The 17,018-nt window shown below is 48.8% G+C and overlaps 1 protein-coding gene across 1 annotated transcript in view; it reads left to right on the forward strand.

The window, feature by feature from the left end:
- Nucleotides 1–13,049, forward strand: part of MED24 (mediator complex subunit 24) — a 49,196-nt gene extending 36,147 nt beyond the window's left edge. The window contains exons 24-26 of the mRNA XM_069952608.1: nt 5,635–5,715; nt 10,336–10,484; nt 10,763–13,049. Of these exons, the coding sequence (XP_069808709.1) occupies nt 5,635–5,715; nt 10,336–10,484; nt 10,763–10,879 (347 nt within the window). The 3' untranslated portion in view covers nt 10,880–13,049. The remainder of the gene's footprint in view (nt 1–5,634; nt 5,716–10,335; nt 10,485–10,762) is intronic.
- Nucleotides 13,050–17,018: the final 3,969 nt, after the last annotated feature.

Genomic DNA, 17,018 nt, shown 5'->3' on the forward strand with positions numbered 1-17,018 from the left:
TTGAAAAAGTGTGGACTGAAGACCAGGTGGCGGCCTTGCAGACCTGGGACACTGAAGCCTGATGGCGGACCGCCCAAGAGGCCCCCACAGCCCGAGTAGAATGAGCGGTGACCCGAAAGGGAGGAGCCCTGCCACGAACGCGGTAGGCCTCTGCGATGGCTGCCTTGATCCAACGCCCAATGGTGGTCTTGGAAGCCGCCAGTCCCTTGCGCGGACCTGACGGGACCACAAACAAGGAATCCGAGCGGCGAAAGGAAGCAGTGACGGACAAGTAGATCCGTATGGCCCGGACAAGGTCCAAACAATGCAGGGACCGTTCCCTAGGATGGGAGGGCGCAGGGCAAAAAGAGGGGAGAATGATGTCCTCATTAAGGTGGAATGCAGACACGACCTTCGGCAGGAAGGAAGGAAGAGGACGAAGCACCACCTTGTCCTCGTGAAGGACCAGATAAGGGGAGCGACAAGAGAGCGCTGCCAGTTCAGACACCCTACGGATGGAGGTAATCGCCACCAGGAAGGCGACTTTCCAAGAAAGGAAACAAAGAGACACCTCACAAAGAGGCTCAAAGGGAGGACCTTGTAGAACCTCGAGGACTAAATTAAGATCCCAGGGCTCTAAAGGCTGTCGAAAAGGAGGGGCCAAATGGACCACCCCCTGAAGAAAGGTCTTCACCTGAGGGCGGAAGGCCAGAGCCCGCTGAAAAAGAACAGACAGGGCGGAAATCTGCGAACGCAAGGTGGAATGACTGAGGCCTTTATCCAGCCCGGACTGTAAAAAGGAAAGAATCTTGGGCGTGGAACACACCAAGGGGTGAAAATTATTCTGTTCGCACCAAGAAAAGAAGGCCTTCCACACGCGATGGTAGATCCGAGCTGACTGAGGCTTACGGGCCTTAAGCATGGTTTGGATGACTGGTTCCGAGAACCCACGAAACCTCAATACCGCGGCTTCAACAGCCACGCCGTTAAACTCAGCTGAGGTAAATTGGGGTGGAATATTGGCCCTTGTGAAAGGAGGTCGGCCCGCAGGGGAAGTCGCCAGGGGGCGTCGGCCAGGAGGTGCACTACGTCGGCGTACCAGGATCGGCGCGGCCAGTCTGGAGCGACAAGAATGGCGGAAACGCCGAGTGCCTTGAAGCGTTTCAGGACTCGTGGGAGAATGGGCAGAGGAGGAAAGGCGTAAACCAGGGAGAACTGCTCCCATGGGGTCACCAAGGCGTCGACCGCGAACGCGCAAGGATCCCGGGCTCGAGTCACATAGATGGGGAGTTTGTGGTTCAGCCTGGAGGCGAAGAGATCTACGTCTGGGAATCCCCACCGCCGGCAGATTTGAAGAAACACCTCGGGATGTAGAGCCCATTCGCCCTGATCCAGTCTTTCGCGGCTGAGGTAGTCCGCCGCCCAGTTGTCCACCCCGGGAATGTGGACTGCCGAGAGGGCTGGAACAAAACGCTCCGCCCAATGGAGAATGCGAGCGGCCTCGGTCATGACAGAGCGGCTCCTGGTGCCGCCTTGACGGTTCAGATAAGCAACGGCGGTGACGTTGTCGGTCTGAACACGGACCGGGTAACCCCTCAGGAGATCGGTCCACTGAGACAGGGCGAGAAAGATGGCCCGGAGCTCCAGGATATTGATGTGAAGCCGAGCCTCCATCGGCGACCAAGAGCCCTGAGCTGTGTGGCTCCCGAAGACAGCCCCCCACCCGGACAGGCTGGCATCCGTAGAGACGACCAGCCAATTGAGGGGGAGGAACGAGCGGCCGAGGAGGACCACCGGAGACGTCAACCACCAAAGAAGCTCCCTGCGAACAGCAGGGGACAGGAGGATCTTCTTGTGGAGAGACAGAGGGGACCTGTCCCATTGAGACAGAATCGCCCGCTGCAGAGGGCGCGAATGAAACTGAGCGAAGGGGATCGCCTCGAAGGAGGAGACCATCTTGCCCAGGACTCGCATGCAAAGGCGAATCGAACAGGGGGCGCCCGAGCGGAGCAGAGAGACTGCCGAGCGCAGGGAGGCAACTTTGTTGGGAGGAAGGAGGACACGGGCCGTCTCGGTGTTGAATAGCATCCCGAGAAACTCCATAGAGCGGGAGGGAAGTAGGGAAGATTTTCGGTAATTGATCACCCAACCGAAATTGGTCAAGAGATCGAGTGTGATCTGGAGGCTGGACAAAGTGTCCTGTTTGGAGCGGCCCTTTACCAAGAGGTCGTCCAGGTATGGCAGGACAGCCACCCCCTTTGACCGAAGCAGAGCCATCAAAGGTGCAAGGATCTTTGTAAAGACCCGAGGCGCCGTGGCGAGCCCGAAGGGCAGGGCAACGAACTGGAAATGTCCAGAACCGACGGCGAAACGTAGGAAACGTTGATGACTGGCTGCGATGGGAACATGCAGATAGGCGTCGCGGATGTCTATAGATGCAAGAAATTCGTCCTGCTCTAGAGACGCGACCACCGACCGCAAGGATTCCATGCGGAACCGCCGAAGGCGAACGAACCTGTTCAGCCGTTTCAAATCCAGGATAGGACGGACCGAGCCGTCCTTTTTGGGGACTGTGAACAGATTGGAATAGAATCCCTGGAAATGCTCGGAGGGAGGAACCGGGACCACAACTCCTTGAGCTAGGAGATTCTGAACCGCCCGAAAAAGCTCGGAAAGCCGCGCCGAAGAGCGTGGGAGATTTGACGGAAAAAAGCGAGGAGGCGGCATGGACGCGAACTCGATTTTGTATCCTGAAGACACCACCTCCCGTACCCACACATCGGGCACATGGGCGAGCCAAATCTCCTTGAAGGAGAGCAGACGACCCCCTACTTGAGGGAGAGACCCGACAGGGAAAGGACCATCAGGAAGAAGACTTGGGGGCAGGACCTTTAGAAGGGCGAGAACGGGGCTGCCAGGAGGGGCGGGGTTTGAAAGAGGGCTTCCTAGAAGGAGCTGGAGGCGCATCCTTAGCCGGGCGACGACGCGCCGGAGGCTCAAAGGAGCGGAAACGGCTGGAACGCCTGTGAGGCTGAGGGCGCCGGGACCGGTTTTGAGGGAGCAAGGAACTCTTCCCCCCTGTAGCGTCCGAGATTATTTTATCAAGCCGCTCCCCGAAAAGTCTGTTCCCTGCAAAGGGAAGAGAGGTCAGAGCCTTCTTGGAGGCGGCATCAGCTGACCAGCATTTTAACCAAACAGATCGTCGGATGGCTACAGAGTTAGCCAGGGACCGCGCAGACAAACGAGCAGCTTCCTGAGAAGCGTCGCACAAGTATTTGGACGCATGCAGAATCTGCGAGGCCAGAGGCAGGAGATCCTCGCGCGGGGTGTCCAGGGAGAGGTCATGGACTAACTGCCTGGCCCAAGAGGAACAAGCCTTGCTGACCCAGGATGCAGCAAAGGTAGGACGTAGGGCCGAACCGGCCGCAATAAAGACAGACTTCGAAAAAGCGTCGATTTTCTTGTCGACTGGGTCAGTGAGTGAAGCACCATCTGCCAGAGGCAGAGTAGTTGACTTGGAAAGTCGAGAAACCGGAGGGTCCACAGAGGGGGGCACTGTCCATGTAGTGACCAAGTCAGGGGAGAAGGGAAACAAGGCCTCGGCACGCTTAGAGGATGGAATCCGCCGGTCAGGGTGATTCCACTCCTTTGCTAGAAGATCTTCAAAATCCTTATGGTTGGGGAAAACCAAAGGCTGTCGCTTATGGCGACTGAAAGAGACTTCACTCCTGGAAGTAGAAGGGGACTCTTCTGCAATATGTAAGGTGTCCCGCACTGCACGGATCAAGGCCTGCACTGCAGAGGCCAGCTGATCCTCCCTGTCGGACTCTGAGGCAGAGTCAGAGGGGTCCCCCGAGGTGGCGGAGAGGGGTCGCTGGGAAGCGGAACCGCCTGCAGTGGATCTGTCCGGAGAAGGGTCTGAGGAACACCTAGAAGGTGACCGTGAGACAGAGAGTCTAGATCTCCTAGAAGGTGACCGTGAGACAGAGAGTCTAGATCTCTTATGAGACCGTCCTCTGGAAGGCGAGTCAGGAGATACCCTGGAGGGTCCCGCCGCTGGAGGCGCTTGGGAAGGCAACCGCTCAATGGCATGGATCATGACCTGGGACAGCTTAGAGAGGTCACCGATCGCCTGGGACAGGGATCTAGCCCACTCAGGGGAGGCTGCATCTGAACCTGCAGGGGAGGTCTCCTGGGAGGTGGCACTAGGGTTAAGGCATAGCAGACAGAGGGGGCCAGGCTGACCGCAGGGGAACTTTTTATTGCAGCGAGCACACGCAAAGTGTGTCGCCACAGCCGCAGGAGCGAGCTGCCTAGGGGGGTCGTCCCGGGGACCAGACATGGTAGCTAGGGCTGGTAGCCTGGAGAGTGGAGGAGGGGAATATCACCCACTGGGTGAGCCTACCCGACCCTGGAGCTGCTGCCGCACTGGATGCTGGAGCTGCACTGGATGCTGGAGCACGCTGGATGCTGTGGATTCTGAGCTGCTGCTGCTGTGCACAGGGAGCTGAGGCTGCTGTACTGACAGGCAGAGAGAACAGCAGGTGGCCACAAGCTGCTGCGCTGCAGAGACGAGAGGAGGAAGGGAGGGGGCACAGGAAGGAGCAGGTGGGGGCTACAGGAGTAGCCAATAAGAGACAAGCTAGCGGCGGGAAGGGCCGAAAACGGGCGGGCGCTCCGCCCCCGTGACGTCACTCGTGTGCGCCGATGCGGCCTAGCTCCGGCAGAAGCCGGGGGCTAAATTTATGGGCAGGCCGGCGGCAGCGAGACGGCGGCGCGGAGCGCTGAAGAACGCGGCCGCCGGCAGAAAGGAAGGGAGAAGAGCCCGGTAAACCCCCCGGTCGCCCCTATGGAGCTGCTGCATGCGGGCAGGAGCTCCAGAGACTCCCTCCACCCCCTCTCCCTGAAGAAAGAGGCCCGCACAGACCATCTTGCCCAGGGCCTCTGAGAGGGAGGCAGGGAGGGAGAGAGGCAGGGAGGGAGAGAGACAGGAGGGGAAGAGGCAGGGAAGGGGAGTAATTAGGTGCCCTGGTAGGATGACCCCCCCCAGATTCCAAAGAGGGCTAAGGACAGGAATACTCACCTGTCCGGCGTCTTCAGGTGCGCGCAGGGTCACCCCTTCGGTCACCTCGCACCTTTGTGGGGGACCGGTATCCTGCCGCAGGGAGCGGGCGTTGGGGGACGGGTGACCGGCGCAGGGAAAAGAAACTTTCCATGCACCCTCAGGGGGAACTGCGTCTGATGTGGCAGCCCACGCCGACGGTCCCCCTGATAACCTAAAAGAAAAGAAAAATAAATAAAAAATGGAGGTGCATGCACCTGTGTCTACCTCCTACGGACACTAGACTAAAACTGGGTTAGCCTGGTGCCTGTAGGAGGGGTATAGCCTGCCAGGCGGAGTCACTTCTTCTTCTGTCTAGTGTCGCCTCCTAGTGGCAGTAGCCTATACCCACTGGTGCTGTGTCCCCCAATGACAGGCACAAGAAAAATAAGTTTAACATAAATAAACATTATTCAAACATTTCTGATGAACCATACCTTTTAGTGTATGTAGCCAGTTTTCTGCATATGTGTTTGCCTTACGTTCAAGTTTATTCTGCAAATGATATGACGCTATCGATATATACCACTAAAGCTTTTCTTTACATCCAACAGCAGATCGCCCCATGAACAGCTCGCTCTCCGCCTCGCAGATCCATAACATCAGCTCCAAGGAGCCCTTGAATAGAGTACTGGGTAAGTGCAGCCAATCTGACAAGGAAAGACCCAGCGGCTGTTGCTGTTTACCTTTACCATACCTATGCTAGGATGGTAAAAAAAAACCTTTTTGCTGTGAGTGTAAGGCTGGGTTCACACTACATTTTTTGCAATCCGTTGTTCTCATCCGTTTTTGCAAAAAATGGATATAAAGACATGCATTTGCGTGCATTCGTTTTTATCCGTTTTTTCTATTGACCTATTGACTTCCACTATAAAAAAGGATCAAAACGTTTTTTAACATACAGAGAAAACTTACTTGACCTTTATTTTTGTGTATGTTAAAAAAAAAAAAAAATGTTGATCCTTTTTTTTTTTTTTTTTTTTTTTATAGCGGAAGTCAATGGAAAATCTAATCAAAACAGATGTACACAAACACATCCGTTTTTCCCTCTGTCTTTTGCAAAAATGGACGAGAAAAACTGATTGCAGCTCCCTCGTCAAGCTTTTATTCTACCTGAATTAAAACTATACAGGAAAGAAGAGTAGAGCAGAATCCTTCAATAGCAATATAATAAAGCCCCCCTCACAAGTTGTCACCTCCAAAGGTGGCAAAACCAGTTGTTAGGTTTGGGGGCATTTTTTTTTCTTTCACATGGGTCACATAGGTTTTAAATAGACTTTTATCTACAACACATACATTTATAAAATGCTTTTTGTGTTTCCTAAAATTAGTTGAATGATGTGAAAGTGGGCACATACTTTTTAAATATATATATAAATATATATATATATATATATATATATATATATATATATATTTATATATATATATATATATATATTTATATTTATTACACCCAGCCCTGTGTATGAATTCCACTGTAATCCACCTTCCATGACACCATCTCTTGTCTGTGGTGATACAAGACTCTCCATAATCCTACCGACTTGGGCTTTCCCAGTTTTCAGTATAATGACTCATCCACTTTTCTTCTTTAAAGGAAGTGTATATAGACCATTCCTTCCAGAACAGAAAACAAAAGTTGGAATATTACAAAAGTAAGGACATAGTAATAGAAACTATCCCACACATAGGGGGGAAACAATAACCTGGCGTTTATGCACAAGAAAACAGAATGGCATCTTGAGGTATAAATTCACATAAACTAACAGACATACGGTAGAGCAAATACTGTCAAATAAAAGTGGTTGAAGTGGATGTACCACTTATATGCACATATGAACCTTTTCATTCAACCTTATTAGCGCTACTGTGCTAATTCTGCGCGTGTCGTCCTTTTTTCAATCCACCGTCCGGTTCCCGATATCTTTACTGTTTTCTCAATATGCAAATGATGTCTTTTTGGTGCACTGGAGGCGGGCCCAGTGCGCTGATATCTCCATCCCTGGGTGACGCGAGCCTTCTCTGTTTCTTCAGTTCTGCCTTCTGTGTCAAGCCCGGCCTGGCTCTGCCTGTGATTTAGTGCGACCTGCGAGCTCCGTCATCGGAGCCGGCATATGAGTTGTACTGCGCAGAATCATACCCCACTCTATGCGCTGATGAACAGGCAGTATCCGCAGCGGTGCTAATAAGGTTGTATAAACAGGTGCATATAAGTGGTACATTCACTTTAAGATGACGTATGAAGATTGAATAGCCAGGAGTAAGGGTCCTTTTCACACACAAAGATATCTGACAGATTTTTTGAAGCCAAAGCCAGGAACAGACTATAAACAGAGAACAGGTCATAAAGGACAGACCGAGATTTCTCCTCTTTTCTAATCCATTCCTGGCTTTGGCTTCAGGAATCTGTCAGATATCAGTGTGTGTGTGTGTAAAAGGATCCTATCATGTTTTCTTAAACTTGTAAGAGCAGCCCTGGGCTTCATATGTGAGTTTATATAGGGGCAGAGCAGTGTCTACCACACCTAACCACCTGTGTAGAGTAGGTTAATGGGGTGCTTCCAAGGATTTTTTTTTTTTATTTATTTTATTTTACTTTTGTTTTAGCATAGTAATACTCAAACTCCAACTCCTGAATTTTATCAGGACCGACTCCCGACTCCTGCTCCTTCATAAATGGCCAGTCATATACCAGGGGAGTTATATATCTCACTGGCTCAGCAGCTTCTCCCTAATGTCCTACATGATCCTGGGACGACTTCTGAGGGAATAAGGAAAGATATACAGCAGCTTCTCCTGTGTGTGCAGTGGATGCAGCCAGTCTCCAGCCTCCATGTCCTGGACTACTCACAACTAGACTAGATGGAGCAGGGGGTCTTTTCTGCTGACAATCTTCTCTCAATAACTCAAAATAACTCAATTTCACCATGCACAACGATACACTGCTAACACTGCGAGATACCTGTAATATAGAGGGGTCAGCGTCAGCCATAGTGATATAGAGGGGTCACAGTGGGGCACACACAGCCTGCTGCAGCCATAGCACACACTCATACACAATTCACGAACTGGAGAGAATGGAACGGCTGCACATCCCATCTATGGCTGATACTAATGCCGCTAGGCCTATATTAAAAATCAACACCAGAGTGTCTGTATATGAATTGATCAAGCCATATTGCCCCGTGTACCACTGCGCAGGTCCTCTGGTCCACACGGGTCCCTACGCTAACTCCACACCGTGTCAGTCAGCGACCGCCAACCCCGCAAAGCGTGCACATGCAGGGAAGGGAGGCCATCGAACGTCCCTGCAACCCCAATGTCACAGGACCAGACCCAAAAAGCCCCACCAAACCCCAGCCAGCACCACTGGCGGGGAAGGCTCTCTGTTTCTTCCCTGAACCGCATTTTGTTTCTCTCTTTTCTCCGTGTTTTGCACTCCTCCTGGTGAGACCCACATGACCGCAATTAGCAGGAGACACCTGAGTGCACATGGTTTTAATCTCTCCTGTTTTTTCCCATTCTGTTTGCTGCAGCTATGGTGAGTGAAGTACCTTATCCAGACTTGTGCTGCTTGGGGGCGACCTTCTCCGCCGGCGGTGCTGGCCGCGTTCTGGTGTGGTGTTTTTGGGTCTGGTCCTGTGGCATGGGGGTCGCAGGGCCGTCCCATGGCCCCCTTTCCCTGGCTGTGCACGCCTGCGGGGTTGGTGGCCACTGACTGGCACGGTGTGGACTTAGTGTAGGGACCCATGTGTATCAGATACCGCCACGAGGTACATGGGGCAGTATGGCTTGATCAATTCATACACAAAATTCTGATGTGTTTTTTATTTAGCCTAGGGGCACTAGTATCAGCCATAGGTGTGAGGTGCAGCGCTCTGTTTCTTCCCTGAACCGCACTCATACACAATTGGAGTCTGTACATTTTTTCCAACTCCAGCCAAAACCAGCTCTGAATCCACGACTCCGACTCCACAGCCCTAATGAGAAGTAGTCAGACCTTGGGGCCTAGTACCCATAAGAAGCCCACTGATTGATCCATAAATTCAGGACCTCAGATCTAAAGCAGGAGAGGATGAGATAAGACCAGAACACATGCCAAAAGTTTTCCTCCACCTGTGAATGTTTATGGCAGATGGAAAAATCAGCTTCTCACTTTTTTCAATATCGTGATGGGAGTATAATAAATCTGATGGAAAAAATGTAACCTGGACAGACCAGTTGAGCAGAGACTTTCCTCTATATTCTCAGGAACCAAGGAAGTAATTGTATTATTGCATCTATCCATGGCTGAGTTCATTATTCTGAGCATATGCAAAGCATATGGCCATGAAACGTGACCTACAGTCCTGGAACCCACATTACTGTAGCTCGCAGAGACGTTAGTGGAGAATCTACATCTCATCCCCGATCAGATAGGCCAAAAACAGATCATTTTTAAAAACCTTCTGTTAGCCATAAAGGACCCTTTTCCTTGTAATACATTGTATTCCCTCCGCCTTTGCAGGATTCTTGCCACAAACTAACTATAAAAGTGGAATAAAACGTTTTCTCTTTCACTTTATTGATAAAGAGGTTGTCTGAGGAAAGCAAAATATTTTCTCCATGGTTGGCATAGTGTAAAAATATTAAAGGAGAAGTCCAGTCCAGATTCTGGGAGTCAGGTCGTGACATCACCATTTTATCCAGGAAGTGAAGCCTTGATGCAGTAGTAAGTGCAGGGAAAAAAGCCCTTTATAAGCCTTTCCAGTAATAAGTGTATATTGGTGATTTGTATAACATTTGGGGGGCAATACAATACTTCAATAAAAAATTTTGCCGGACTTATTTAAGCATGCCATACTCACCTTCTAGAGTCCCCTGAAGCTGCCGCACAGATGCTGCTGATCCTTAAATGGTCTGCTTTTTGCATGTTGTCTTGACCAAACAGCACCTTCCCACTCATCCAATCAGTGGCCGCTTCAGTGTCCCACCTCAGTCACTGATTCGTTAAGCAGACAGGTCCTGTGGGGTTTGGACGTCACAGGAACCCAGCAAAGGACCAGGAGCATTGTTGCAGGGGAACAGGAGAGGTGAGTATAGTTGTTTTTTGTTTTTTACATCATTTAGCGTTTTGGGTGACTGTATAACATTAGACAAGATCCTCCAAGACAACGTCTATATGTAGGGTATAACAAATTCTCCACTATCAAAATCTATAGGATCCAGTCCGTGACTACTTTGCTCATCACCCTTCATGTTTTTGCCCACAGCTAATCTCTTCTTATTGATCTCGTCCATCCTTGGAGCCCGGACGGCCGGGGCCCACACACAGTTTGTGCAGTGGTTTATGGAGGAATGTGTTGAGAGCCTGGAGCAAGGAGGAAAAGGGGGCATCCTTCAGTTCATGCCTTTCAGTATGGTGAGTAAGAACTGTTGTGGTGCCAACCATCTGTTTCCAGTCCAGTAGCTGACAACAGCCCCATACATTGTCATGGGCTACTGCAGATCACCTCAATTCACTTCAATGGTAGCTTACCTGCAGTAACTCAGCATGGCCAGTAACTCAGTTGGGGCACTGTCTGCTTATTGCTCAGTTCACTGTATGTGCTGAAGCAGCAATTTTAGCGGAGCGCTGGTTGTTGGACCCTACTGATCAAATATGATATTGATCATTTTTCACTTTTCCATTTTTTACAGGTTTCCGAATTGGTTAAAGTCTCCACACTGTCAAGCCCTAAAATAGTGTTGGCCATCACTGACCTGACTCTACCTCTTGGAAGGAGAGTAGCTGCCAAAGCATTGACTGCCCTGTGAGCATCTCTGACCGCATTGGGTGACCTTTCCTTATAGCGGCCATACTTCCTGCCAGCTGGCTGAGCTCTTCGAGGTGTACAGTGACTGCACAATGAAGTCTTCTTAGTAGCCCACAGATCACCTGGAGCACACAGATCATGTAGAGACTCTCCTGCTATCAGTAAACCGTGGCTCATGCTTTATCCAGATTATACAAGAATTCCAGGAATGTAATGTAGCGGAATGGCTCATTCAAAGAAACATTCCCAATTTTGGTTTTCTCCTTAGGAAATCAGATGTTGTTGTTTCTGAATATTTATGAATAATTGACATGTGGGTGTGGCCTTTGCTAGAGGGGTGTGTCTTTGCACAGTATAATGTTGCCCCTGATTGGAAAGTGTTGGGGACACGCCCCCAACACCTACTTGTTAATGTATTCATACGTTTCTTGGAGGAATAACAGAGGAACAGGACAGCTGAATGGGGAATACAAAGCGTACATGGCAGGAGATCAATCGGTCAATTTCTGAGCTGTATCAATAGGTTACTTTAACCAATCCCTTTAAAGGGAATACTATGTTATCTACTGTTATGTCATGGTATAGAGCTGGAGTTGCTGAGCAGATATTACCTCAATTTGTGGGAAAAGACTGAGTATAACTTATTTATTAATGTGAATCTCTGCTCAGTCCAGTGGGCAGTGTCACTAAATGATAGGACCACCCACTGGACTCCTTAGCATGGAAAGATAGGGATTTCAATCAGTTTACAAGTTATACTGAATCTTTTCCCATAAAGGTATGTATCAATCCTGCTCTATAACATGATGCCGATAGACTAGACTGCATTTTCTAGGTGACAGGTTCCCTTTAAAGCTTTCATTCTGGGAGTTGTGTCAGAAAAAAGACATAGCTGTTATCTATCAGTGTAACTCTATAGAAGTGACCCAGGAGTCCACATTTGGCACCTATGTGTACAGATACCATCTGTGGGTCAGCTGCTGTGTGTTGCCTAAGGACCTGTTTGCAAATGACATTTATCATCTGGTGCTGTGAAGTCGCTGTTCACAGAAAATACTGAATCACAGATACAAAAGGAAAAGTAAGATTTTTCCTGTTCTATCATTTTGTAATATATTTTTTTGTATTCTTGATTAAAATTTCTTACGTGCGATTTGACAAAAACGTAATGATCAGATTCTCAATGTAGAGCTAGCTGTTTAGAGACTCTGTCAACAGGTTTATGGTGTCCTATCTAAGGGTAGCAAAAACTAGGGACATAGAAGCTGAACAGAATGATAGATCACTTACATTGTTCTGTGCAGCTGATCCAGAGATATCCTCCGGAATAACATGGACAGTAATTAGACCTCTCCATTATGTGTATGAGCTCAGTAGTCCTCATTATTCATGAGAAGCATAAAACTCTGCCCACCAGCTGCTGATTGGCAGTTTTCTATCCATGCTGTCTATAGGCAGCAGCTGGAGGGCGGGGGGAGGGGTGTGGCAAGAAGCCTATTCTTCTGCATATTAGGAGAACGGCTGAACAGAATGATGTAAGTTATACACCGATCTGTTCAGCATTTCTGTTACTAGTTTTTTTCCCTCATTTATGGCAGAATAAACCTATTGACAGATTCCTTTTAAAGGGGTTTTCCAGGATTAGAAAAACAGATGCTTTCTTCCCAAAAACAGCACCACACCTGTCATCTGGTTGTACGAGGTAGTAACGCATTAAAGAAACTTTGATTTGTCACCCAGAGATTTGGTTGGGTGTCTAGACCCCCAGTGAAGCACACTGCTAAGCGTTTCACTCCCCAACTCATTGCTTTACCCGTCCTGTTTGTGCGGCCCCGGGTGAGGCAGGAAATGATTAGTAAGATCGGCGCTCGTTTGCAGAGCCTTCGTTTGGACAGAGAGATGTGTGGCCAAAAACGGTAATTTATGTGGCGCACAATAGATTCATCAGCTGATGACCGATGCTCCTTACTGATGATCAACACCCAGGTAGAAATGGGTTGTGTCTTGGGCTGATTTATAATGACTATAATTGTCGGGCGCCGACCATGCATCGCTACATGGTAGAGGTGCACAGCCGGCAGCTGAGGATTTCCAAACTCTATACATTACCTATCCATGCTCCAGGGCTCCTCTTGCACTCTGCTTCTCCTATGGTCCCGCGTGCTCCAGTTTCAGAGCGGCCTGTCTGAGCTGACAGGCCACTCAGACAATCACTGGCCGGGACCGCCGCGGCCAGTGATTGGCTGAGCGGCCTGTCAGCTAAGACAGGCTGCTATGAAGCTGCATCGCTCGGGACCCGGTGAGAAGCAGTGCGCAAGAGGCGCCCTGAAGCATGGATAGGTAATGCATCGAGTTTAAGCAAGGGCTGCAAGGACATCGGTAACGATGTCCATGCAGCCCTTGTTAAACGATTATCGGGCCCTGTAATAGGCCAGGTAAAAGAGCACCGATCTAGCAGTTCGGTGCTCGTTTACAGTTATCGGCCCCCCATCATTCCGTGTAATAGTACTCTTAAGAAGCAGTGGCTACATGAGGACACACGTGAAGAGAAGGCTGAGGGCGGCCCACACAGACCACCAGTAGAGAGGATTGATTGGTTGACTGCAGCTCCCACGGTTTTCTTGTCCACCATAGTAATTTACTGCCAGAGAGAATGGTTCTCCCAGAAAAGTCATCCAATAGTCACTGCCCAAAAAAGAATTTAAACTTAACTTTTATTTATACAAATAAAATGTCACCCAAAACTAATGGTTATGTGAGATTAATGATTCCATCAGCAACATACTGGTGTCAGCCACATGTGTGTATGCTGCACAAGTATTATAGGGCTAGATAGGGGCCGTGGGCCATCTCATCTGCCCCATCCAGCCTGCTCCCTAAGGGCCCTATTCCACGGGACGATTATTGGTCGGATAATCGTTAACAATAAACTATTTCAAATGACCGCTATTGCGAACGACCTGAAATCGTTCACCCAATTACATGGAACGATGATCGCTACTCATAATCGTTCTTGCGGTCGTCTTGTCGTCGCTATTGCATTTGACACTACTGCGAACCACCGAACGACATCTCATTCCATGCGAACAAGCAACAATAAAAATAGGTCAAAGTCTTATTAAGTGATCAACCGATTTCTTGTTCGTCGTTTAATCGTTAACTGCTATTCAACCAAACGATTTTCGCTTTGTTCGGAACGATTTAATGATTATCCGAACGATAATCGTCCCGTGGAATAGGGCCCTTAGGGTGGGCATGCCTGTTGAGCCCTGACCTGGGATAGCTATACTATGCTGCCCTAGGCGGAGCGAGCGTCCTAATAAGGATAGCCCTGCCCTGCCCTGCATCCTAGTCTCCTATACTCACCCTTCAGGTAAGGAGGCTAAGGGCCCTATTACACCAAATGATTTTCAGACGTACTTGGCCGATTACTGGCCATTGTGGCCAATAATCACTTGGTGTAATAGGTCATGTTAATGCGTTTACATGGAACGATTATCGTGTGAATTTGCACGATAACGATCAAATTCAAACGATAATCATACGTGTAAACGCAGCGAACGATCAAGTGACAAGCGAGAAATGGTTCATTTTGATCTTACAACATGTTCTAAAATCGTTCGCAAAAAATTCGCAGATCGTATCGTGTAAACAGTTGTTCACCGATTTTTCCTATGTGCGAGATAGGCTTAAGCGATCGCAAAACGAATTTTCTGTACGATATATCGTTCCGTCTAAATGCTGATCGTTATTTAAAAAAAAACGTTACTTCGAAATCGTTAATCGTACGATTGGTCGATTTATCACTCCGTGTAAACGCAGCATAAAGGGCAACAATCAGCCACATGCACAATGTCGACTGATTGTAGTCTTAAAACATGACCTATCAAAAGGACTACAATAATGACAGTCTACTTGCCACGCAACAGGAGTGGCGGCAGCAGACCACCGCTCTCTTCTATGGGCCACCTTAGATCGTCCGGGCTGCTCCTCACTGCTTGATGTCTGTGTGTAATAGCACAGACAGCGAGCGGGGAACAAGGAGCAAGTGAGCGCTGACTTGACAGGTCGGTGTTTTCTTGCTCCTATGTAATATGGCCCTAACTGTTTCACTCAAGGGCCCTAGACTTACTAGTATGGCTAGTAGTGACCCCACTGGCATAGATCGCTATTAGAGATGAGCGAACCGGGTTCGGGTTTGAGTCCATCCGAACCCGAACGTTCGGTGTATATGATTAGTGGTGGCTGCTGAACTTGGATAAAGCTCTAAGGTTGTCTGGAAAACATGGATACAGCCAATGACTATATCCATGTTTTCCACATAGCCTTAGGGCTTTATCCAACTTCAGCAGCCACCGCTAATCAAATGCCAAAAGTTCGGGTTCGGATGGACTCAAGCATGCTCAAGGTTCGCTCATCTCTAATCGCTATACAATAGTTTGTTATATATTGTGGAACACGTCCATTGATTGTGGTGTAGAGTCAGTGATGTGAAGTCCAAGGCGATGTTGGTTATGTCAAAGACAACCAAACTGTGTAATTAGTATTTGATACTTAGATATACGGTTTATAGAACAACTGTACACATGGGGGAGATTTATCAAACATGCTGTAAAGTGAAACTGGCTCAGTTGCCCCTAGCAACCAATCAGATCCTTTTCATTCCTCAGAGTCTTTGGAAAATTAAAGGTGTAATCTGATTGGTTGCTAGGGGCAACTGAGCCAGTTTCACTTTACAGCATGTTTGATAAATCTCCCCCATGGTTTGCAGCAGATAGTAACTCATTAACAGCTCATATGTGCTGAACAGTATTAAACCACAAATACCTTCCAGGATCAATATATGAGCCATGTTATCCAGCTATGAAAAAAACTTCACTGAACATGATGTCTGTAGTACTTATGGTCAGCTGGAGAATAAAGCAGTGCCTTCTGTTATCATGCGTCTTGCCACTGACACTGCCCCCTACTGGTGTTATGATGTAGGGAAGACACGCTCCCCCTGCTGGTGCGATGATGTGGGGAAAACACATTGCCCCCTGCTGGTGCGATGACGTGGGGAGGATACACTTTATCCCCTGTATTCCCCAGAAATATCTCCATCACACTGTAAGACTTCCTTAGCTGCCCGTTCGCCAGATTTATCACCAGTCCAATATTTATTGGACCAGATGGGACGCAACTTCAGAAAAGTGTGCAGGACCTATAGGCCCGGCTGTAACATCTGTGGGCAAATGTGCTGCACGATGCCATACAGAACCTGTATCCTCCATACCCAACCGGATCTCATCTTGTATCTAGGCTAGTGTTGGTCCAAAAGGTACTAGAGCTTTCCCCAATAAGCTTATCCTTTCCCTCTGATATTGTAAGCACATACACTCACCGGCCACTTTATTAGGTACACCATGCTAGTAACGGGTTGGACCCCCTTTTGCCTTCAGAACTGCCTCAATTCTTCGTGGCATAGATACAACAAGGTGCTGGAAGCTTCCTCAGAGATTTTGGTCCATATTGACATGATGGCATCACACAGTTGCCGCAGATTTGTCGGCTGCACATCCATGATGCGAATCTCCCGTTCCACCACATCCCAAAGATGCTCTATTGGATTGAGATCTGGTGACTGTGGAGGCCATTTGAGTACAGTGAACTCATTGTCATGTTCAAGAAACCAGTCTGAGATGATTCTAGCTTTATGACATGGCGCATTATCCTGCTGAAAGTAGCCATCAGATGTTGGGTACATTGTGGTCATAAAGGGATGGACATGGTCAGCAACAATACTCAGGTAGGCTGTGGTGTTGCAACGATGCTCAATTGGTACCAAGGGGCCCAAAGAGTGCCAAGAAAATATTCCCCACACCATGACACCACCACCACCAGCCTGAACCGTTGATACAAGGCAGGATGGATCCATGCTTTCATGTTGTTGACGCCAAATTCTGACCCTACCATCCGAATGTCGCAGCAGAAATTGAGACTCATCAGGCCAGGCAACGTTTTTCCAATCTTCTACTGTCCAATTTCGATGAGCTTGTGCAAATTGTAGCCTCAGTTTCCTGTTCTTAGCTGAAAGAAGTGGCACCCGGTGGGGTCTTCTGCTGCTGAAGCCCATCTGCCTCAAAGTTGGAGATACTGTG

The sequence above is a fragment of the Dendropsophus ebraccatus genome, chromosome 14 (assembly GCF_027789765.1).
Source record: "Dendropsophus ebraccatus isolate aDenEbr1 chromosome 14, aDenEbr1.pat, whole genome shotgun sequence".
Classification (NCBI taxonomy): Eukaryota; Metazoa; Chordata; class Amphibia; order Anura; family Hylidae; genus Dendropsophus; species Dendropsophus ebraccatus.